Source organism: Ovis aries, chromosome 1 (assembly GCF_016772045.2).
Source record: "Ovis aries strain OAR_USU_Benz2616 breed Rambouillet chromosome 1, ARS-UI_Ramb_v3.0, whole genome shotgun sequence".
In the NCBI taxonomy this organism is placed as follows: domain Eukaryota; kingdom Metazoa; phylum Chordata; class Mammalia; order Artiodactyla; family Bovidae; genus Ovis; species Ovis aries.
Genome location: NC_056054.1, coordinates 92,414,755 through 92,439,953, shown reverse-complemented (window position 1 = coordinate 92,439,953; position 25,199 = coordinate 92,414,755). Strand labels below are relative to the sequence as shown.

Below are 25,199 nucleotides of genomic sequence, written 5' to 3'. Positions count from 1 at the left end.
AGCAGAAAAGTGGAATCCAGAATCTAAGAGATCCGTGAAAGTAAGGAAAAGTGGGAAACAAGTGTCCTAAGTCCAACCAATCAAGCAAAGTGGCAAGAGTCTTGTAGCTTATTGAAGGCCTGGAGTCAAAAGGAGAGATTCTTTCCCCTGCAATTAGTCTCTCAGCAAATATGTGCTGACCACCTAGCATGCGCCCAGCACCCTGCCAAGTCCTGAGCATTCAGAAATGATTAAGATACAGTCCTTGATCTTGAGACACTCAACAGGGCTTTATTTGGTGCTTCATTGAGCCCTTTTTTTAAATTAACTTTTAATTGGAGCATAGAGCTTGACAATGTTGTGTTAGTTTCTTCTGTACAGCAAAGTGAATCAGCTGTACGTATACACTTATCACCTCTTTTTTGGATTTCCTTCCCATTTAGGTCCCCACAGAACACTGACTAGAGTTCCCTGTGCTGTACAGCAGGTTCTCATCAGTTATCTATTTTAGTAAGATAATGAACCACACTTCCTTGTGCCTTTGAGTGTAGTTTATTATCTCTCTAATGTCTTTGCTCCTCGGGGGCATGAGTGCCCTGTGCTGGTCTCCTCCTCCTCCCTCAGCACCTAGAGGAGCTTCTGCAGTCACTGACATGGCTCTGCTTAATACACACCAGCTGGGCGGCTGTTTGTTCCCTGTCATGCTTCTGTGCAACCAAGCGGAGCCCACTGGGTGGAAATAGGAAAACCCCATGATTAGTGCCTCTCAAACTTTAATGTGCATACAGATCACCAGGGAATCTTGTTCAAACAAATATTCTGATTAAGTAGGTCTGCATTTCTAAGAAGCCCCCAGATGTTGCTGCTACTGCTGGTCCAGGAAACACATTTTGAGAACTGGTTTAGATGTGGCCCTAAGAGATCAAAGTGCCCCTGTGGCTCTCATTTCTGAATGGGGCAGGGAGTGTCCTCCCTTTTGGCCTGCTTATCTGGCTTCCTTGTGGCAGTTCTTTTTCCAGTTACCTTTTTACCATTATTCTTTTAAGGTTTTTCTTTTACATTGAGGGTTGATGGTTTCTACAGTTACCAGGAGGTCATCTGTCCATTGTCCGTGGCATTTCACTGTGTTATCTCAGAAAATGCAGTATCTTTGAGTCTCCAGTCATGCGTGACAAAAAGGAACATAACTTCTAACCCCCACGTTACCACTGACAGTTTATAGCACAAGTCTGCTCTCCTAAAGCAAGTGACACTACACTAACCATCATGTCATTCTTGCTAGGGAATTAAGGAGAAGGAATTGAGAAAGAAGTGGGTGGATGACCAGATGGGTTGAGAGCATCATACAGATATGAATAGGGGTTACCTTGGCTTGCTTTTTTTTTAATCCTGTTTGAATTTTTTATGGGCAAAAATAACGTTCACATGATGCCTTGGCTTACAAAATGTTATCACACGCATGATCCCATTTGATCGTGAATCACAACAGTCCCATGAAATAATGTAACCCCCATTTTACAGATGTGGAAGCTGGAAGGCAGGTACAGTAGATGGTGTGTCTAGGATCAAAGAGTTAAAGAGGAACAAAACCAAGATCCACACTCAGGTCTTCTGATTTTAAACACTGTGCTGTTTTCACCATGCATACTTACGAAGGCACGTGCAATGTCGGGTATGATAAATGCTGTAGACATGGAAAATGTGAAGTCTATGACCAGCGAGATTATATCCAGTGTTTGATTGTCTTGATGCATTCCAGAAATGCAGGTACAAAAAAGATGCATGAAACTCTCTGGCATATGGGAGAAAGAGGGAGAAGTTGAGAATACTCAAGTTAACTAAGTATGAGAATACTCAGCTTAAGGCAGAGGAAAAGCGAGATGGGAATTGATAAAGGGTATATATTGGGGTTTAAGAGAAGGTGTTTAAAATTAATTTCAGTAAGCAAAAACTTGAAGAATATGAAACATTACATAAATGATAGGGAAGACTGGCGTGCTGCAGGCCATGGGGTTGCAAAGAGCTGGACACAACTGAGCAACTGAACAACAAAATATAAATGGAAGCTATGTGATATCTGCTTTCCCATGCATATTTTCTATGTTAACTTCTTTAATCCTCACAATGACCTTCTAAAATAGCAGCTATTGTCTCCCCTAGTTTACATATGCGGGAACAGGCACAGAGAGTTCAGAGCCTTTCCAGGGCCTCAGAGCTGACCAGTGGCAGAGCAGGCTTTCTGTGTGTGCTTTCTACCCTCTTAACCACTCCAAGTCTGCAGACTGACAAGGAGAGAAGTTTGAAGCTGGGATGAGCATGTTAGTTCTGCACTCTCCAATATGGTGGCTGTGCTACTAACCACATGTGGCTTTTCAATTTAAATTAACCAGTATTAAAAGGAATTTAATATTCAGCTTCTCAGTCACACTAGCCACATCTCAAGTGCTCAGTGACAATGGGTCACCAACGGCTGCAGTATTGGACAGCAGAACATTTATATTTACATCATTGGAAAAAGTTCTATTGGATAGCTCTAGCCTAATTTCGGAGAAGGCAACGGCAACCCACTCCAGTACTCTTGCCTGGAAAATCCCATGGACGGAGGAGCCTGGTAGGCTGCAGTCCATGGGGTCGCTAAGAGTTGGACATGACTGAGCGACTTCACTTTTACTTTCCTGCGTTGGAGAAGGACATGGCAACCCGCTCCAGTGTTCTTGCCTGGAGAATCCCAGGGATGGGGGAGCCTGGTGGGCTGCCGTCTCTGGGGTCGCACAGAGTTGGACACGACTGAAGCGACTTAGCAGCAGCAGCAGCAGGAGCCTAATTTATTCTTTCTCTCATAAGTCATCTTCTCCTGCTTTTCTCTATTGGATCTTAACTAAACTAAAGAGAGAGAGGGAACATAGCTTCTGGAAAGGGGCCCTGACATACTTAGTGTAGAGGTTTAGAAAACTCCCAGCTGTTACAGAGAGCTGCTGCTGCTGCTGCTGTCGCTTCAGTCGTGTCCGACTCAGTGCGACCCCATAGACGGCAGCCCATCAGGCTCCCCCATTCCTGGGATTCTCCAGCCAAGAACACTGGAGTGGGTTGCCATTTCCTTCTCCAGTGCATAAAAGTGAAAAGCGAAAGTGAAGTCGCTCAGTCGTATCCGACTCTTAGCGACCCCTTGGACTGCAGCCTACCAGTCTCCTCTGTCCATGGGGTTTTCCAGGCAAGAGTACTGGAGTGGGTTGCCATTGCCTTCTCCGTTACAGAGAGAGCTAAAGTAAAAATTAGTAGAAGAAGACAGCAGAGTCATTAGAATCATGGCCACAGTATTTCCTATCTTGAGTAGGATTAAGTTTTCAGTTTGAATGTAACATTAGTCTGTCTTCCTCCATAATAATCATAAGTGCTGGGCACTCACTGTTCTAAGTGTGTAAGATGAAGTCATTTAATTCTCTCAGGGAGGCACTGTTATTACCTCCACTTTGCAGCTGAGGAAGCTGAGGATTAGAGAGGTTAAGAGACTTGCCTGAGGTCACAGGACTAGTAAGTGACAGAGCTTGATTCAAACCCAGGATGCCTAGAACCCCCATTTTTATCTGCTGCAGCTCCTCGACAACCCAGCATGTACAAGTGGATGTTTTTATTACTAACCTGTCCAAGTGCATCATTATTCAGTCTGAAAGCTCAGAAGAGGTGAAGTCTTCTACAAGAGCAGTTGACGAATGTTCCAAAGTGTGTGCCACGCCCTGTCCTCTCCATTGTAATTGTGATTGGGAAAGTGTCAGCTCATAAGCTAGGCCAAGGGAACCGGGAGAGACAACAGAACCCCCCAGTGGGGCAGGGACGGGGCCTGGAAGCTGCTGCCACTCCTCCAAGAAGCCCATGTGGTCTCTCCTTGCCCTAGCTGTATCTGTCTAGCCCCCTGTAATGGCCTCGTGCTGTCTGCCTTCCTGACTCCAAATAATTTCTGGTTAAATAGCTGTTAAGAAAAGTCTCTCTAGAATACAAGACTCATGATTCCTACTGGGTTCCATTCAAGCTAACTTTTTAACTAAAAAAGTGTTTTGTCTTGTTCCAATCTAATGTGAGTTTTACCTGAAACATTTTTTCTCCCCTCCATTGTCTTTCTGTAACAACTAAAACTGGGCAAAGATTGTTATTATTGGTTGATATTCAAGAAACCTGTCTATCTGCTCAAGAGAGTTCTCTCAGACTACCTTGTAAAATATTAGGCCATAAAATAAGTATTGTTTAATATTCCATTTTTGGAATATTTCATAAGCAAATATTCAATTTGCTTGTGTAAAGTTCCATGTAGATGAGATGTCATGTTTACTCAGAGGCAAGCCTGGGATGAAGCCAGCTAGATGCTGCTAGGAGGAAGTTCAGACAACATCCAAAAGACCACTTTGGTCTTCCTGGAGCTGGTCCTCTAGGTCACGTGAGACGGACATTGGGTTTAAATCAGTTTGGTAGCTTGGTAGGTTGGGTTTTACTTTAGTTGTACTTGATTTTCATTTGATAAAGCCATCTGCTCATTGGAGTCATTAGCCAGTAGTCTGCGGCATTTGTTAATGTGTGAAGAAAACCATATAACCATCATCTGTCTCCTAATTCTTACAGGTCTCTCTTCTCCTTTTTCTTGTACTTCTTTAGAAAAATGCAGTATGTACACCACTGAATAAACACAGACACTTTGCCTATCTGTATGTAAGTTACCTGCTTTATCATTCAGAGGAAGCTTTTCATCCTGGCTCAACTTCCTCCCCTGAATTTAGTGTCTCCCCAGTTCTTTTGTGCAAAGCATCCCCCGCCCCACCCCCACCTCAGCAATGTCAGTTGATCCATACCAATTAACCCTATAACAACCTAAACAGAAGAAGGTGGGTTTAACACAAATATATCGCCTGTCTGTCTTTGTAGATAGGTAGATAATGTCCCAATCTGTCGCAGTTTTGATGGTAGAATCCTTCCATTGGGCTTTCCTGGTGGCCCAGATGGTAAAAAATCTGCCTGCTACACAGGAGACCTAGGTTCAATCCCTGGGTCATAAAGATTCCCTGGAGAAGGGAATGACAACCCACTCCAGTATTCTTGCCTGGAGAATTTCATGGACAGAGGGGCCTGGCAGGCTACAGTCCATGGGGTCGCAAACAGTCGGACATGACTGAGGGACTAACACACACAGCCACCCTTCGATGGTACCGAGAATTAAGCATTGATTTTAAAATCTATCCTTACCTGAAGGAAGTCTTTCAGGAATTTCTTAGCATGAGCTTGCTCTCATGCAATCGTTACAAGGAAAGTCATGTGGGAAGTCAGAAACACTGGGATCTACCCAGTGTATTTCCATACTGACAGCCATGCATGTCCAAGCTAACAGCCATGTCTTCATCCGCTGTGAGTCCTGCATCCCAAGTCCACCTCACCTGGTCCTGAAGTGGAAGCAAGGACACCAACCTTCCTCAGAGGTGGTTTCGCCTGGATGTCATATAGTATTCGGCTCTTGAATTTCTTCTGACAAAATCCTTCATTTTGAGAAAGTGCCATCTGAATCCTTGCCTTGCTTTCACTGCATAATAGGATGAAAATCTTGGGAGCTGGCTTTCCTCTTTGAGAAAACTAGTATCATCTTCTAGAGCAAATGTGCTTCTGACTTTTGCCTGCTAAAAGGATGAAACTCCATTACCCTTATGGTTTCCTAATGTGGCTTGCAATCAGATGAAGAATTATGAGTGTTCATTACATGATTCCATCTGGGCTGAGAATTGCCTCCAAGAGCAAGTATTATTAGCTTAAAAGCTTTTAATGAAATCTCTAGGGTTGAAGTGTCATTTTCCACTTTGTGTGACGTCATCCCAGAAAAAAGAAAATTGCCAGTGAGTTGGATATGTATATACACAATGGCATTCACCCTGGAAGAGCTAGAAATACAGAATTCATTTTGTTCGTTCTTTCCCTTAAGGGCACTGTGTATGTTTGTTGCCATGATTATGTTAAGTCTTCATATGTTCTGCCTATAAAAGGTGTATATAGATTTATTCTTTGTGTTCATGCCTGATGCTTGGCACGCATCCTTACAGGCTGGAAAAACATAGAACTGATACTAGCTGCTCTAATTATTTTTCTGTGGGCAAGTGTTATGCTGAGTAGACTCAACAGTGTCTTCATACAGTGCCATCTGAGGTGTCTGCCCAGTGTTTCCTAGGTGCAGATGAATTTAAAATTAGTACTTTGAAAGTATTCCCTTGGAGGGCTGTGAAGGAGGTTGTTCACAGTTGCTCCTATCAACCTGTCTTAGGTCAGGTCACCATAAAGAAAAAAAAATACTATAGACTGAGTGGCTTAAACAACAGGATTTATTTCTCATAGTTCTGGAGGCTGGAAAGTCAAATTCAAGGTATCTGCCAGTTCAGTTCCTGATGAAAGCTATCTTCCTGGCTTGCAGATGGCTGCCTCTCCCTGCATCCTCCATGGCAAGGAGAAGGCTCTGATGTCTCTTATAGGGAATCCCCACCTTGTGACCTCATCTAACCTATCACCTTCCAAAGGCCCCACCTCCAAACACCATCACAGTGAGTGCCAGTTAGGACTTCAGTGATGTATGAATTCGGGGGAGACACAGTTCAGTCCATAGCACAGCCTAAATGACACCTTTGTGAAGAAGGCCCTCCATTCATTCACTCAACAGCTGTCTGTTCGGAACTGATTGTTCAAGGGAGAGGGTTAGGAGCTTGGAACACAGCAGTGTAGACCCTGTGCTTGCCCTCACACAGCTCAGGCCTTAATTTTCTGTAAGTTATAAAAATATTTAAACAGAAATGGTTATATAAGACATGAAGGAAGGCACATATGTAGGCCAGGGTAAGCTTCCTACAGGAAGTGATGTCAAAGCTGAAAGCTGTGAGCCAGGTGGAGTGAAGAGGGAGCTTTCTAAGCTAAGGAAATAGCAACAGCAGGTCCCCAGGTGAGAGGAGGAACTGTGTGTGACTAGAGAGAGCATCTGAGGACAATTTACTGTCTCTCCCATCTAGGGGCCTCCCTGGTAGCTCAGCTGGTAAAGAATCTGCCTACAGTGCAGGAGACCCTGGTTCAATTCCTGGGTCGGGAAGATGCCCTGGAGGAGGATAGGATAACCACTCCAGTGTTCTTGGGCTTCCCTGGTGGCTCAGACAGTAAAGAATCCGCCTGCAATGTGGGAGACCTGGGTTCCATCCCTGGTTTGGGAAAATCCCCTGGAGGAGGGCATGGCAACCCACTCCAGTATTCTTGCCTGGAGAATCCCATGGACAGAGGAGCCTGGTGGGCTACAGTCCATGGGGTCACAAAGAGTTGGACACAACTGAATGACTAAGCACACACACCCATGTAGGGAAAAGCACATGAACAGCCTGAGAACACCCCTAAGTGATGCTTTTTATCTGGAGAGTTTAGTCATCAGATAACAGAATAGCATGTATTTGCTCTTTGTGGTCAGCATGGCTACCTTCTGCTGGAGGTGGGCGTGGGGGTGGCAGGGAGCTGAGCAAAATGCAGGACCCAGGCCTGGGGAGTAATATTTGCATTTTCCTGCCTCAGCACTGCCCTTCCCTTCAATTAGTGCCTTCCTAAGAACCATGTTTTTGATTCATGGAAAAATAATTTCTGAAGTAAAAATATATATCCTCAAGATAGAACCTTTCATCAGCAATCACAGGAAAGTGGAAATAAATACAGTACAATACAGTTGAAATCCACTAACAAGCTTTGCTTCATGTTAAATGACTTGTTTCTGGCAGACGGGCATTACTTAAAACTTTTTGTCCATCCACTTTGCGTTAAAAGTTTTCTAATCAAATCTGTAGTCCTATCCCCTGCTACTTTAGTTTTAAAACATGCACTTTCTCCACAGATAAATGCTTACAGTTTGCAACTTTGTCCTGCAGACTCTACAGAATATAGTTAGCTACTGAAATAACTTGTCTGTGAAAATGTACAATGTAATTGTACCGGGTGATCCCCGATCTAATGGTGAGGATTTGTATGTCATTGTCTATTTCTTTCATTTCTATCTTCTCTATTTTACTTCTGTCCTCTTTTTAAATAGTGCACACAATTTTGCCCTCAAAATCCTGTTGCATAACATTCTGAGTGCATAATGCTCAACTGGTACTCAGAAAAGAAATGGTGACACAAAGAACGATGACATCTGGTGTCTTCTCAGGGGCTGGTTCTCTGATGGAATTCTTACCCACAGTGTTAAGAGTCTTTCTTGGGCCATAGAGGCAGGATCAGCTTCTCACAAGCCCCTGAGATCCTCTGGAGAAGGAACTAGATCGTCCTTAACTGTGAATCTTTGCCTCCTGGCTCACAATAGATGTTCAGTAAATACTTATTAAATGATTAACATCAAAGCCCTACTCATGCTGTTGTATGAAAAAGTCCATTCCTGGAAAAACATATTCCTAATGGCAATCGTTCCAAAGGCATGGAGAGTAATTCTGGTCCTGGATGCAGAGCAGCTGTCAGCAGAGTTCTCTGGTTGATAGAGTGGATCCTTCATGGTCCTTGCCCATCACTGCATCCATCCCGTAGCAACCCCAATCTGGTCTTCAGCCACTCAGGTCGTTACCTGTGGCTCCTCACTGTGTCTGACATCATACAGCAATCGTCCCCATCAAAGTGAAGGCTTCCACCTCATCCTCCCCTCAAGACCCTGCCATGGGCTTTCCACAATGGTAGCAAGCTTAGTAGAAGCCATGAGCCACGTGCTGTAAATCCAGTTTCAAGCTCCAGACTCTGACTTCCCCCAGATGCTTCTCTCTCCCCAGCACAGGGTTCTACATAAGGAAGCACAGCGCTTACCTATGCAGTTCCCGCTGCCTGCAGTCCCTCCCTGCTCCTCTAACTCATTCTTCAAGATGTAAGTCAAAATGGAACGTCTTCTGCTGACAGCCAGTCGTCATAGTTTGGTCTAATCCCTGGGTGGTGATGCAGTCCCATGGAGCACACTTCCGGCGTCCTGTGACGTTTATTAGCTTATGGGATTATCTTCCATGTCAGACTGTGCATGTTTGTTAAGTCACTTCAGTCATGTCTGACTCTTTGCGACACTATGGACCATGGCCTGCCAGGCTCCTCTATCCACGGGATTCTTCAGGTAGGAATACTGGATTGGGTTGCCCTCCTCCAAAGGATCTTCTTCCTGACCCAGGGATCGAACCCACATCTCCTTCACTGGCAGTTGGATTCTTTACCACCAGCACCCCCTGGAAGCCAGACTGTCTTCTTTATTGTTGCTTCTTTGATGCATAGCCTAGTACCCAGTCAGGACCATAGTTACCTTTGAAAGATATGTAGAAAGGAAAGGAGATGAGGGCAGCAGCGGCATGAGAAGGAAAGCAGCATGGCCGGGCAGCCTTTGTCCCCATTTTGGCTGAGTTGTGGTGTAGTGACTGAATGCAAAGGACAGACTGAGAATGGGGGCATTGTGCAAGGGGTGGCGGATTTGTCTAGGAGGGTTAAAGGATAGGCCTAGAGGCTCACCCAGTGAGACATCTCTTCCTAGGTTTTGGGGGCACAGAGCAATGGGTCTTACTGACGCTAGACTTGCTCACTTTGTCCCTGACTGCACACTGGACTTGATGGGAAATATTTTCACGCAATTTCAGGTGTGTGGTAGAGCAACCAAAGCCCAGTGAACACAGAGTATTTTAAGAGTCTTGCAAGAATGGTGAGTTATAAAGGACCAAAGGACTATGTCATCTCAGCTGACACCACTTTCCAAAGCAGGCATGGCTGTCACCTGGGGCAGCCTTGGGCTTGACCTGGTGCACACCCACAGTGTTCCCAACCTGGCAGCATGCTGGAAGGATTCCCTCCACAGTGACGACACCCAGCTCCCCCACAGTTTCCTGGACCCAGGAGGAAACCCTAGGTTTGGGGTTGGGGGTGGAGGGCCATGGATGAACACGCTCAGATTGTTTTCCTCATTGGCCCTGGAGCTTTAAATTGCAACCTCTCTTTTAATTTTCCATTATGCATCAGACACATCTGTGCCAGAAGCAGACAAATGTATTCCGTCTGGGAGGATGATCCCAGACGGCTATAAATTAGAGCCTGTGTACAGAGATGCCAAAAATGTGGCCTCGTGGTATGGTGTCCCTGGGACCAGTCACCTCCTCCACCGTCTGCTCGGGCTCCAAGCCTTGGCCTGATGCCTCTGTCAATAGATTTTCGCTTTGTGTTTGGAAACTCTTTCCACAGAGTGGCTGCAGAGGCGGGGAGGGCAGGGCTGCCTGTGTGGTTCTACTGGACACAGCCATCCAGGCAGCACCCCGAGGACAGGGCTATCCCAAAGGGCATCGCTCTCTTCCCTGTACGAGAAACAGTAATGACCTTCAAAGCCAGTTTCCTCCCAAACTAAAGACCAGCCCAAGAAAATTCACCCCACTTTTTTTAGATTGATGAGATAAACTACCGTATCAGGCTTTTAAGCTTATAATATACCTGCTTCACCCACAAAACTTCAAGAGGATCATGCAAAGAGAAAAGTCACCTGTAATTTTATTCTTAATGTACTTCTTTCTTAACAGTACTTCTTTAAATATTTTTCCATGCCTTGCTAATGTTTTTTAAACTGCGAAAATCTCTTAAAGCTGGTCGAGCAGCCCAGTTCCTTTAGCTGTCCCTCGCATTATCCAATTAGTGCTTTCCTCTAAGTACTGGAAACTTTTAGTTGTTCCACTTCAGAGAGTCCGGCTGGTAGAATTCTGTGCCTGCAGTTCCTCCTGCAGACATCATGCTGCCCTGCTGAAGAAGCTGGCCACCAAGGGACTGGGCCTTGGGGGAATAAAGGGTGAAAAGAGATAGTCTTCATATAAATGCAGTCAGAGAGCCCTAGCCCTTCACAGGTAGCCCTCAGAAGGATCCTGTATAAACAGGGCTCTGACCCTGACTTTGACTTCATTTTCCTTGTCAAACCTACGTCTCTGGCTTTCGTGCTTCCGTCTCCTTGTCGCCAGCCTCCGTGTCTGCTCTTCCCTACCGGGGCCAGGGCAGCCTCTGAACTAGTGGTTTGGGGATGGCTTAGGCAGCCCAGCTCTAACCGGATGGGTTGGCCAAACCAGGGGCCTCGTTTTACATCTCTGATCACTTTCCTGTGGTGCTTTGAGTCCAGAAGGTGCCAGTGAGTAACTGTTGAACTGATATAACGAAATTCGAGATGGTTGTTTGTGGAGAGAGAGGATGCCGCGGCGGGAGCCTGCTGGGACAGCCCTGCAGTGGTAGGGAAGGCGTTCAGAGCCAGCGCGGAGCCGCACAGAAGCCCTCACGGCAGCAGAGAAGCAGGCAATGAGTCTAGAAGCCGCCAGCCTGCCCAGCCACCGCCTGTGCCAGCCACTCAGCCTCTCCATGAGCCACACAGCACACAGCAGGCTTTTTCAGAAAATTATTTTTTCCTTTCTTGCTTTCCATGGAAACCCATAATAGCAACCAAAAAATAAAAAAAGAAAGAAAGAAACAAAAAAAACCCCAGCCAGTTTCCCTCCTGCAAAACCATCCTCAGGCAGGGCAGTGCAGTGACCATGGTGGCCTGGGGTCAGGACAGGTTCTAGACGCCTCTAAAGCGGCTTTCTAACTGGGCCCTGCGCACTCAGGAGGTGCGGGTGGGCTGCAGGACAGGCTCTAGACGCCTCTAAAGCGGCTTTCTAACTGGGCCCTGCGCACTCAGGCGGTGCGGGGGGGTTGCAGGACAGGCTCTAGACGCCTCCAAAGCGGCTTTCTAACTGGGCACTGCGCACTCAGGAGGTGCGGGTGGCTTGCAGGACAGGCTCTAGACGCCTCCAAAGCGGCTTTCTAACTGGGCACTGCGCACTCAGGCGGTGCGGGTGGGCTGCAGGACAGGCTCTAGACGCCTCTAAAGCGGCTTTCTAACTGGGCACTGCGCACTCAGGCGGTGCGGGTGGGCTGCAGGACAGGCTCTAGACGCCTCCAAAGCGGCTTTCTAACTGGGCACTGCGCACTCAGGCGGTGCGGGTGGGTTCTGAGGTTGGCGTGTTTTCTTCCTATTTAGAAAAGTGGGTTTCCCCGAGGTCTGGGAGTTCATCTTGCCCTTGGTGACCTCTCTCTGTGGTGCTGGTGAGGAAGTCCAGAGTACCCAGCAGGGAACAATAGGACAAGGAGCAGATAGCTTCCAGGGGGACTGTTGTAGGAACTCTTTTTGAGAGGCGACCTGGGCTAGACTGTGCCAGCCCCATAATCGCAGGGCAGCCTGACAGAATGGGAGAAACTCTGAGCTTGGAGTCAGGGGAGCCCAGCTTAAAGATCCCATCAGGGACCTGGGGTGGGGGTGGGGACTCTGAGCAGATCATTCCACCTCCACTGTATGAAACATGAAGAGGGGTCCAGCTGGTTTTTCAGGGGCCAGCCCCCCAGTCTCCCAGCTCATACACACATGTTCCCCTGCCTTGTAAACACAGGCTGTTTACCTTTCAGCTGGCAGGGTCGGCTGTCATTGCTTTTGGACTATGGTTTCGATTTGGAGGCTCCATGAAGGATTTCTCCTCGGAGGACAAGTCCCCAGAGTACTTCTACATGGGTGAGTGACCACAGCCTCCCCTTCTCTAGACAGGGTTGCCCGGGCTTAGAAGGCAACCTGCAGCTAGACTTCCGTGGGAGGGGAACGGAGGGAGATAAAGGAGGCAAATCAGAGCCCCAGATGCCCACCCAAGCCAGGCAGCGAGGAGAGGGCCCTGCTACCCCACACCTGGCTCATCCCTCTGCTTCCAAAACCAAGGACGACCAGGTGGGACTGAACAGTTGTACTTTCAGCCACTTCAAGAAAGAAGCCCAGCACGTAACCACAATTCATGCCCAAAGAATTGGAAAACCCCACTGCACCCCCTGAGTGAAGTGGGCACACAGCAAAGTCAGTCCTTTGCTCATTCCTGGGGTGACAGGGGAGCCCTGCCCAATCAAGCTCTGGTTTTGTGTATTTGTGATCTTGTATATTTTAAATTGTCTGGGAGAGATACCTAATTCAAAATAAAGAGAGACAGCTCAAGGTGTGGAGGGGCTAATCTGAGTCCCTCCATGACTAGGAACTGCAGAGGGGAGAGGAAGTGAAGCAGAGTGAGGTGGGGAGGGCAGGGAAGGGAGTGGGGGCAGGAGAGCTTCCCTGGGCAGAGACCTCAGCATGGGAGGGGTAGTGCAGCCTTCTTCCCGCAGTGGGAAAGGGGTGAGGAGTGGGAAGCTGATGTAGACCATGTGATAAGTTGAGGCTGAGAAACTAGTGTATAACTAAGTGCCAACTTAGTGGCGTTTGCAGTCGGTGTATCAGGGGTCATTCTAAACTGGTGAGGCAAGAAGGATTTGAGTTAGGTATGAAGGACCAACCTTAATCAATAGAAAAGGGGACGACTAGGGACTGAAGTGGTTTGGGACACAAGGCATGCCTATGGGACAGTGATTAGCAAGGCTAGGCTGGGCAGATAACTCTTACCAGAATGTAAAGCATATGGGCATGGAAGGAATTACAATTAGACAAGTTGAGGAGGGAGGGAAGACAGATACAGAGGGCCTTGAATGTCAGTGCTAGTTAATTTAATAAACAATAGAAGGGGGCTTCTCTCATGGCTCAGTGGTAAAGAATCTACCTGCCACTGCAGAAGCATGGGTTCCATCCCTGATCCAGGAAGACAGCACATGCCTCTGAGCAGCTAAGCCCATGCACCACAACTACTGAGCCTGTGCTCTGGAGCCCAAGTGCCACAACTACTGAATTCTGTGTGCCCCAGAGCCTGTGGTCCAGAACAAGAGAGGCCTGTGCACGGCAGCTAGAGAGTAGCCCTCCTTCTCCACAACTAGAGAAAAGCCCCACACAGCAGCGAAGACACTGCACAGCCAAAAGTAAATAAATAATACAACTTTTAAAAACAAAAGAAACAATAGAAAGATAGTTTAGACTTTGGGGGAGGGTACACTCAGTCTACAGGGCTTCCCTGATAGCTCAGTTGGTAAAGGATACACCTGTGACGCAGGAGACCCTGGTTCGATTCCTGGGTAGGGAAGATCCATGGAGAATGGATAGGCTACCAACTCCAGTATTCTGGCCTAGAGAATTCCATGGACTGTATAGTCCATGGGCTCACAAAGAGTCGGACACGACTGAGTGACTTTCACAGTCAATCTACACTGTATTTTAAAGAGATTATTCTGGAATGAGAGGGGAGGACAAAAAGACCATGCTATATTACTGATACAGTCAGACCTGAAGAAATAAGGGCATAACCCATGGTGGTAGCAGTAGGAATTGTGAAGAAAAGGACAGAAGGGCAAGAAAGTTTATTAAGCATTATTAAATGTTATTATTAAACATTGTTAAACTCAGGGACAGGAGGAATCAAAACAAAAAAAGGTAGCAGTGATAGAGTCAAGCATAGAAGTCACAACTCATGATTTTCAGATGGAAACTTGAGTTACAGAAGTCAGGGACCCTGCTGGGTTAGAGAAGGGATGGGGTGTGGAAAGAAGGATGGAGGCCAGTCTGGGAGTAGCCTCTATCTGTATTCCTCCAGAAATGAAGCACTGATAGCAGTTTCACAGGTGTAGATTTGGGTCCAACAAAAGAAAAACTTTTCAATGGTTTGATAAATCAAAGAAGCTGAGCAGACTTCTATAGAAAGTGACCCCTCTGATACATTGGTATTTAACCAAAAGTCCAAATGGATCTTCTATCCATACAGGAGATTCCTGAGCTGAGTAGGAGGGTGAACTAGCTCCAAACAAACATTCCTGATCCTATTTCCAAATCTAAAGTAAAGCAATACGAACTGCCCAAGATGCAAGAAATGTCACATATTTGTGGACGTATTTGTCAGGACTCTTTCAATTGGAAATCACAGAAGTTTGACTCAAACTGTTTTGAGCAAAACGGAAATTTCTTGACTCATAATGGAAACATCAGGATTAATACTCATCTTAGGGACACAAGTGATATGATCAGAATCCAGTCTGTAGCCATCTCTCAGCTCTGTTTTCCTGTGCCTCCAGTCTGGGGCAGATTCCCACTAGATCTGATAAATCAGCCACCTACAGCTCCAGGTACCATCTCCCAAGTAACCCTGGCAACAGTGTGCTCTCCTTCCAACTGATTGAACCAAAGTCCTGGGTCTCACTGTCGTTGGCGGTCTTGGGTCCAGTGCCCATTCCCACACCAGTTATTGTGGCCAGCTGCTTGAGACGGGCTTGTTGGCTGAAGCCTGGGCCTCACACCTGCCGTGGAGCTGAGGCAAGTCAGCCCTCTCAGATCACATGGACTGAGAGTGAAGGAGGTGCTTTGTCTAACAGAGAAGAAGAGGAGGTAAACTCAGGGTGGGAAAAACAACAGCCCCCAAGACAAGGCCTGAACCCTTCCTGCTTGTTCCTGGTGGCCTGGGATGTGGCCATGGGTCTGCCACCCTTGCTTCCTCCTCAGCTCCCCTCTCTAAGTCACCCGTGAAGGGCTGGTGGTGAGCATGCTTATGGTCAGTGCTCAGAGTTCAGAGAAGAGAGTTATCACCGAGTCTTAGCACTGAACAGAATAAGGAGACTAAGGACCAGGGGGTGAAACAGACAGGGAAGGGAGGCTGGCTGTCAGCTGTGGTTTTCCAGCTTTTCACAATGGGGCTCAGCCCTCGGTCCAGCTTTGCCAATACCCAGGCCTGAGCTTGTTCTGTTTGTTTCCCTGTGTTGTCTCTCTGATGAGTGCCAACAAGAAAAAGTCCTTGTGAAGTCAGGAACCTTCTCTCCACTTCAAATATTTCTTATAAATAGAAAAAGCAATATACGTGTTTACAGAAGTTGATATTTCTTTCCTCAATAAATAATTTTCCGAATAGGAAAGATACCAGATTGCTGGTAATAAAATGAAAAGAAAAAATGTACCAGGATACCATTTTATGGACTTGCATAGCAAACAGTATGAGGTCATAGGACTTTAAAGAAGAAGCAGGCCCAGTTTTTGGAAAATCTCACTTCATGTCCCTAGGTACTGTGCACTGAATTGTGTATTTTCTTTTCAGAATAGGTTCCAGAGCAATCAGCACATTAAACTCTTATCACCACTTTGTTAAAGAGCCCTGGAGAACAAGTTTGGCCCATTAAAGTGCTCTTAAAGAAACACAACCTTCCCCTGAGAGGGACCTCAGGAAGGCACGTGGTGTAACTCCCTGCTTCTGGGCAGATGACTGCCACCCTTTGCAGGAAATCTTTCTTCCTCTGGGGCTTCCCAAGTGGTTGTTGCTGTTCATTCGCTCAGTTGTGTCTGACTCTTTGCAACTCCATGGATACAGCACGCCAGGCTTCCCTGTCCTTCACCATCTCCTGGAGTTTGCTCAAACTCATGTCCATTGAGTCGATGATACTGTCCAACCATCTTGTCCTGTCACCCCCTTCTCCCGCCTTCAGTCTTTCCCAGCATCAAGGTCTTTCCTAATGAGTCAGCTCTTCACATCAGGTGGCCAAAGTATTGGAGCTTCAGCTTCAGCTTCAGTCCTTCCGGTGAATATTCAGGGTTGATTTCCTTTAGGATTGACTGGTTTGATTTCCTTTCAGTCCAAGAGACTATCAAGATTTTTCTCAAACATCACTGTTCGAAAGGTGCTAGTGGTAAAAAAAAAAACCCAACTGGAGACACAAGTTCCATCCCTGGGTCAGGAAGATCCCCTGGAGAAGGGAATGGCAACCCACCCCAGTATTCTTGGCTGGAGAATCCCCAAGGACAGAGGAGCATGGTGGGCTACAGTCCATGGGGTCGCAAAGAGTCGGACACTACTTAGCATAGCACACACGCACTTCCTCCTCTAGGGGGATCCTTTCCTTTCTGGGACCCTTGTGTCTTCCTCCTTGGTGGTGGAGAGAACGTCCCTTCATATAATAAAGATCTGGAACTGACTTCATAGTGAGGGACCAGTGTGGAGAGGATCCAGCTGTGAGGGGAGTTAGAAATGAGGCCAGGGAGCCAGGGCAGTCAGACTGAATACACCTGCCACCTCTTCTCAAGGACTTCTGAGTTCAGGTCAAGATGTGGCGGCTGACCCAGGGCATCACGACCACTGGTTGCTGGGGTGGAGAAGGGAGACCCTAGCAAGAATGGAACTGGCAACAAGAAAGGCTAGGTGACTTGGTGTTTCCCAGACCCTCTTCATGTTGGTCTCCTTCACTCTTGGGAGAAACCCCCAATGTCTTCCAAGTTCCACTAACATGCCACTCTGCTCTCACATTACAACTTTGGGGCTGCCCCTTAGGGATACAGACAACACAGGGATCTTCCTTCCAGAGACACAGGGTGGGGAGAGATTCCCTGGGCCCTCAGAAGGCTGGAACACATGAAGTCATGTCTGTGAGCAAAGGATGGAGGGCATCAGCAGGTTCTTCCCCAAGGGGAAGGAGCAGCCTGCTCAGACTCAGCCACTCACTCTCTGGAATCCCAGGTTGTCTGTGGCTGTCCCTCCGCGAATACAGAGCTGCAGAGCCTGGCTTTGATTGTGGCTAGTTGTCATGTGTAAGGTAAGCGTTACAGTGCTGAGTGTTCTGGGGCTTTTTAAAGACTCTGACTCACTCTGGTAATATTTTTTACTTCTCAATTTTTAGTTGTACCTGAGATTCATAGTAGTTCAAAGCAGGCATGTGCTATAGCTTACACTGTTGACACAATTTCTCCAAAGCATTTTTACAAGAACTTAAGTATAGATAATTATTGCCATATTGCAAATAACAAAACTGAGAAATAAGAGGACTTACCTAAAGACACAGTTGGCAGGCCCAGATTTCTGACTCCCACCCCAGAAAATGCTTTGAGGGGAAAACCCAGAAATCATCAGTGTTATATTCCTTGGGCACTTTTCTCAAGGAAGGAGAAAAAGAGCCCTCCTGCCGTTTACTGTTGTTGTTTTGTTATGGACCGCAACCCCATGGGCTGCAGCACGCCTGTCTTCCCTGTCCTTCATGATCTCCCAGAGTCTGCTCAAACTCATGTCCATTGAGTCGGTGATGCCATCCAACCATCCCATCTTCTGTCCTCCCCTTCTCCTCCTGCCTTAAATCTTTCCCAGCATCAGGGTCTTTGCCAATGAGTTGGCTCTTCGCATCAGGTGGCCAAAGTATTGGAGTTTCAGCTTCAGCATCAGTCCTTCCAGTGAACAGTTACAGATTTCCAGTTAAGAAAATCACCTTTCTTCTGGTTCCTACTGCAAGTGTAGCATAGGAGTTAGGGCGCGCACTTTGGAGTAGAGTCCCGGGTTTGGTTCATTTCGAGCCTTACTAGCCGTGCGATCTTCGGTAAGTTACCTCTCTGTGCCTCAGATTCCTCCCCTCTGAAATATGAATACCACTTCTACATACCCCACAGGGCTGATGTGCGCATGAGATGATTTAACCTATGAATGTACTTTCGTGCAGCGAGCCCTCAATAAGTATTAGCGGCTGTTCTTACTGCAGGGCAGGCCAAGGGAGGAGTCAGTCTGCGGGCGGCACAGCTGCTGGGAGAGTAGGAGAAGGGGAGATATTGGAGTGGTTTAGATGCCACGTAGTCAGGGTGAGAGACTAGCTGACAGCACCGAGGCTGCTCAGGCGCCAGGCTCCTGAGATAAAGCCCGTCAGGGGCACAGTACAGACTCAGAGCCCCTGAGGCCCGGGAGTGGTGGTGGTCACTCTTAGTGTTGAATGACTCCATGACTCAGGCATGTTAAACTCCCACAACAGCACTCAATAACTAACAGCTGCTATTGTTTTTTAGCGAGGACGCAATTCCTTAGCCAGCTTTCCAAGTGGCTCAGTGATAAAAAAAATCCGCCTGCCGATTCAGGAGACAAGTTCCATCCCTGGGTCAGGAAGATCCCCTGGAGAAGGAAATGGCAACCCACTCCTGTATTCTTGCCTGGAGAATCCCATGGACCGAGGAGCCTGGCGGACTACAGTCCATGGGGTCTTAAAGAGTCGGACACAACTGAGCAACTGAGCACACAAGTCCTAACTTTCTCCATAAATTAAGTCCCATCCAGTATTCTAAATTCATATATAACTGTATGTGTCCACAACAAGCTAGGAGGGAGGGAAAGTTGCACAGAAGCAGAGAAAAATATTTTTAGATGAAAAACGGTCGTTAGAAGGATATGTAAAATCATCTGCTGCCAAAAGGTCACTGAAATTGATGACCATGCCACTATTCAGTCCCTAAAAGGTGAGCCATTTAAAAATGAGTTGACTTAGACAAGGCTTTTAGGAGGTCACTGTCTCCTTTCTGTATTACTTGGAATGATGCTTCCAGCTTAGAAATAAGGATCTGAAACCAGAGACAAGTGATGGGATGATCAGGAAATTGGTGGTAGCATGTCACCTGGAGATCATTGGCATGGCAAGGCCCAGCTGTTAATGCTAAAAGTCCAATATCAAAATGTTTTCTCTTTCTCAAACTAAGGGAAACAGTACTCGGGAAGCATAGGGGATTGGGTATAGGTTATCCCCTTGTCACAAAGCTGCTGTGGGAGCAAAAGGGCTCCCACACTCAGAAAGTGAGTGAAAGTCGCTCAGTCATGTTCGACCCTTTGCAACCCCATGGACTATATAGTCCATGAAATTCTCCAGGCCAGAATACTGGAGTGAGTAGCCTTTCCCTTCTCCAGGGCATCTTCCCAACCCAGAGACTGAACCCAGGTCTCCCTGCATTGCAGGCAGATTCTTTACCAGCTGAGCCACAAGTGAAGCCCAAGAATACTGGAGTGGGTAGCCTATCCCTTCGCCAGCGGATCTTCCTGACTTACAGAAAGCATCTTGGAGTTCAAGTATGCCTGCCAATCAGTCTATCCATTCAACAGCTGTGTTTTGAGGGCCAGATCAGAAAAAGGATAAGGTGTCCTTGGAAGCTACAAGTGGCCCCATGGTGTGCAGAGTATTACAGCCAGATTTGAAACTGGATTCAGCAGGCCCAAGACCTTTGCCACAAGTAGAATTTCGTCTGATTTTCACATCAACTCCAACCAGCAGTGCTCGTTTGGCATGGGGCTGAGTCCTGTGGCCACACATGCACAGGAGGTGTGCTGGGGAGAGGTTTGCCAGGGAGAGACCTCGGGAACTGGAGCTGCTGGGTTAGTTTCAGGGTGTTTGCTCTGAGCTCTGTGATTCTGATAGCCTAAGAATGGAGTATGGGGTATGTGTATGTGCTCAGTCATGTCCGACTCTTTGACACCCCATGGACTGTAGCCCACCAGATTCCTCTGTCAATGGGATTCTCCAGGCAAGAATACTAGAGTGGGTTGCCATTTCCTACTCCAGGGGAACCTTCCTGACCCAGGGCTCGAACCCACGTCTCCCACATCTCCTGCATCGGCAGGCAGATTCTTTACCACTGGAAGAATGGAATATTGTACAAATAAGCACATTTTCTAAGGGAGCTCTTATTTCAGAAGGCCAAGGGGCTGAGTGAGCTTGTTCACAGTGGGGAGCAGCTCTGTCCTCCTCAGACGCAGGTGCCTCTGTCCACTGTACCTGAGCCTCCTCAAGAGCACCCCTCCCTCCTAGGCTGCACACTCTCAGGAGTCTTTCTGCAGGCTGGGCAGCCAGTCCTCATCTGCCTGACTCAGGAGAGCGCAGCCATGTGATGGCTTCTTGGATGCTTGTTGAAATGTAGCCCCAGCATGTATCTCTAAGCAAAGATAGGTGATGGTAGACAGTCCATCCAAACTTTCCAATCTGATTTGTTCTCCCTTTATCCTCGTATCCAACAAACACTGACTGGGAACTCTGTCTTGTTCCTGGCGTATTCTAGGTAGGGTGAATAACGTTTGTTCAAGGATTAACATCTATAGATGAGAAAGACATATATGGGAACCCGCAGGCTGAGTTTCATCATGATAAATTCCTATGTGACTGGAGTGTAGGATGGATAAGGATCCCAGGGGGTCCAGTCTCTAGGCTGTGACTCCAAGCAGGATCTGTAGACAGTATCGTGAAGCAGTGAAGAGGCAATGGACATCGTAAGCAGGAAATCCATCCAATGAGGTGGCCCAACCAGGAAATGTTCTGTGAGGGATCAGTTCCAATGGGGTGGAATCAGGGCTTCGGGCCTGTGTGTCCTGCCTGGAGCCCTCTTGCTGCCCTGACCCCCATTATAGAAATAGAAATATGTAAAATACTTGCCTTACTTACTGCTTTGAGGAGACGGAAATAAAAGAGCTTTGAAAAGTGAAGAAATTCTTTAGAACAATAAGGTATTTAGGCAGTGGGGCCAACAGTAGTATTATTTTTAATATGTTTTCATTTCTCTCATTACGACATCCATTCTCCATGGAATTATTTTTTTAGGGAAAAGGAAAAAGGAGGAAGTGGCTGAGCCTGCCTAGCAGGAAATACATAAATACCTGTCTCGGGACCTTGGAAGAACAGGGCTTCCCCGACTCTGAAAGGGGCCGAAAACAGCCTGCGTGGTGCAGGAGGTGGCAGGCCTGCTGCTCAGCTCTCATCAGGGAAGAGCGAGGTCTGCCCACAAACCAGCGTCAGCACCCAGAGGGGCCCCAGAGGCGCCCTGCAGGCCAGCCTCAGGGTTTCCCCACAGGGGTGGCGTGCCAACTCCCCGCGCCCTCATGGATGGGTGTGGTTTTCACGTGACTCACATGAATAAAATGCAGAAAATAGAGTTGAGGCAATGGGCATGGGATTCTAAGCAAGCCAAGTTCCAGACCCCATATCGTGTTCTAACTTATCTCAGGATCAGAAGAGGAAGTCAGAACCTGGCTTGCCCTTCTTTCTCGCACAACGAGAACATTTCTGCCCTTTTCTTTCTCTGTGAGAACAGCTGTTCCTGTGGCTTGACTTTAGAACTGAGCACAATTATCACTCAAATTGAGGCCACTGTTATTGCTGGGGAGGCAGGATGGGCTGATGGCCATGAGCTGGCTTTAGAGACAGATGGATATTTTTATCCCAGCTCTATGATCTTGGGCAAATCACTCAACTTTCAGGACCCAGCTCCTCTGCCTAAAAAAAAAAAAAAGAAAAAAATAATGATGAAGATAATAATGGTACCTGCTTCATGAAGATTAAATGAATAAATTTGTGCCAAGTGCTTAGAATAGTTCCTGGAGAAAAGAAGCCCTTAAAGCAAATGTAGCTAAGTCTATTAACAATAATACTGTTGGTGCATATTACCTTATCACCTCCCCTCACCAGCTTTTTTCCTGTGACATGTATAACCTAGCATGTGTCCTGTGTATGTGGTGTTGCCCTGTAAAGTTTATCATTCACACAGAGCCTTACTGCCTCATCACTGTGTCTTCCACCCCTCTCCTTAATTAAAAGCCTCCCGCTTCTGCCCCACCTCCTCCCTGCTTCCCTGTCTCTGCCTGGGCAGATCAACAGCCCTCTCCCCTCCCAGACACTTTGTCCTCAGGGCCTCTCACAAGGTGGGGACAGCTACTAATTCCAGAGTGCCGTGAGAGACCACGGGCTCCTAGGAAGATGTGGGTTCTTATCCAAGCTCTGGCACTGGCTCCTCACCACCCTTGGATTCAGTGTTACCAGTTTCTATGAATGGCACTAACACTCACTTCACAGGCGTAGTGGAGGCTGGAAGGTACAGTGCCAGCCAGATAGAAGGCACTTGGAGGTGACTTAGAGTTGTGGAACAGAGGCACCGGCCAGTCTTTGCTCGTTGTGTGACCCTGAGCGGCTTCCTTCACCTCTGTAAACACAAGCTTTCTTTGTTCCCTGGGGATTATAGTAGCCTCTCCCTCTCAGGATCCTGGTGCAGGTATTGGAAGCGCTCAGCGGGAAGCACTCCCTAAGGGTTAACCTTTGTCGTATTAACAACTGAAGGCTCTGCCAGGCAGGATGCCTGGGGTGGTGGTGAGGGAGGCCAGGCTGGCAGCACTGGTGCTGGGGAGAGAGCCCGTCCTGCCTGGTCAGCATCTTCTCTGTCCTCTGCCCACAGGGCTCTATGTGCTGGTTGGAGCAGGGGCCCTGATGATGGCTGTGGGCTTCTTCGGGTGCTGTGGAGCCACAAGGGAGTCTCAGTGTGTTCTTGGATCTGTAAGTCGGGAGAGATGGGGAGGGACTTGGCCTGGAACTGGGCATTATCTTTGTCCCTATGTCTACGGAAAGCATGAAAAAAAAAAAAAAATTAGTTCCTTAGTGTGAAGATGTTTGGGGAGGAAAAGTGACTGATGATACCTCACAGTGACTGAAGCAGCTACAAGATTCCTGTAGTCAGGGAAACACTGTTATCTACAAGAAAAGTACTGCTGTTTGAGATCAATAATTTAAGCCAACATCCCTCTTGTGGTTTTAACAAGCAGCCTCTGTTTAAAAAAAAAAAAAAAAAAGGGAAAACTGCAGTTAACTGCTATCCATCCAATGCCAGTGTGACCAAAGGAAAAAGAGGAGCAGGAAGGAAGTTTTTGTATCTCTCCACGAGGCATCAGAAACAGCAGGTTTATTAGGCGGCCTCTCCTTGCTCTCTGCAGTCTTTGATGTTTGAACTGTGGCCACTTCTCCTGGTCTCTTGCCATGTAAGGTTTCTAACTCGCTTCCTCAGTTCTCCACTCTTTCTTTCTCCCCTGTTGTGGAGCATCTTTTGTCTTGTTTATGACTGAACTTAGTTTAATCAGAGCAGACCCAGGAGATCAGAGCAGAAATCTGTCCGGAAGGACACCCTTTACCTCTACTCCCTCCTCCTCAGAGAATCCATCTAGAGCATGCGGTCTCAGGTCGCCTCCTCCCCAAATCCAGCACTTCCAGTCACTCTCTGTCTCCTGGTCTGATTTTATATCTTTATAGAACCTCTTTTGTTCATCAAGCAGTCACTGAACATACGGGTGCCAGGCACTGTTCTAGGTGGTGGGATTTCTATATCACTCTGAAATGATCTTACTCTTCTATTGCTTACTCATTCATCATTTCCTGCTCTTTCTATTATTAATATTATGTCCAGAAGAGCAGAGACACTGAGATCTTATCTTATTCACCACTGTATACCCAGTGCCCAGGGCAGTTCCTGGCCCAGAGCAAATGCTCAATAAATGATTGCTGGATGAATTACTGAGCGAACAAACTGCAAGTGGACCAAGGGATCAGATGCTTCCTTCTGTAATATTTCTGTTCAAACTAATAACTGTGTTTTTCAAATGGAATTAGAATTTAAGAAGTTAAATAAATTGAAAAGGTTATTGAATTAATGAAGTTAGTATTTTCTCTCCTTTACAGTTTTTTACCTGCCTATTGGTGATATTTGCTGCTGAAATAACCACTGGAGTATTTGCTTTCATAGGCAAGGATGTAGTAAGTAAATGTTACTTATAAATGTTCTTTAATGATGGTTAAAAATGTTCTCTTTATGGCAAAAGACGTGAGAATATTGACAACCACAGTGATATTCCAAAGCCAAATAACCCCCAGAATTATCTTTTATGCAGAATTTTTAACCAGAAATGTGGTGCAGACTTAAGCAGACGTGTGTGTGTGTGTGTGTGTGTGTGTGCGCATACATGTAAGTGCACATATATTCCTGGGGAGGTAGTTAATTGCTTTCATTAGATACATGAAGGAATCTATGGGTTTTTGTAACAAAAGGATCTCTAAGGTGATCCCGTTTGGAATGTGGGAGGAGCTAGATTACAGGTGTGAGAAGTAGGGATGGGGGAGAACACACATTCTCATCCCTGTTCACCTGTCCTTTGTTCTTAGGGGTTTGGCCTGGGCAGAGGACAGGTCAACCTCAAAGACTACAGTCTGCCTTCTGGGTGCCCATGAAGCCAGTTTAGATTTGTGCTCAGACTGTAGGTATGCAGGAGAGGTTATCAAAAGAACCCACAGACGAAGGGAACTTTTTAGACTTAAACATGCAAAGAGGAGTGAAATGGAAGAGGAGGAAGAATGGAATCTTAAGTTTTGCTGTATTTCATGTAAATTCACATGCTATCAAATCTGTTTATGAATTTATTTTAGATTTTTAAAATGGTAAATATGTAGAATGAGTAAATATCACCTCCTCTGGAATTTTTCCGAAATTGTTGTTGTTCAGTTGCTAAGTCATGTCCAACTCTTTTGGGACCCCATGGACTGTAGCACACCAGGCTTCTCTGTCCTTCACCACCTCCTGGAGTTTACTCAAATTCCTTTAACCTCAAATATGTAAGTTGGAGGAATTGGATCTTATGACTTCTTGAGAGCTTATGGATTTGGGGGTCACATGTGGTTACACTAGAAAAGGCATTCTCTGCATT

General features: G+C 46.8%; 1 protein-coding gene across 2 annotated transcripts in view; it reads left to right on the top strand.

The window, feature by feature from the left end:
* Positions 1-25,199, top strand: part of TSPAN2 (tetraspanin 2) — a 44,075-nt gene that overhangs the window by 5,588 nt on the left and 13,288 nt on the right. For both annotated transcript variants that reach the window (XM_027973487.3, XM_027973481.3), the window contains exons 2-4: positions 12,442-12,544; positions 22,910-23,007; positions 24,181-24,255. In XM_027973487.3, the coding sequence (XP_027829288.1) occupies positions 12,442-12,544; positions 22,910-23,007; positions 24,181-24,255 (276 nt within the window). The remainder of the gene's footprint in view (positions 1-12,441; positions 12,545-22,909; positions 23,008-24,180; positions 24,256-25,199) is intronic.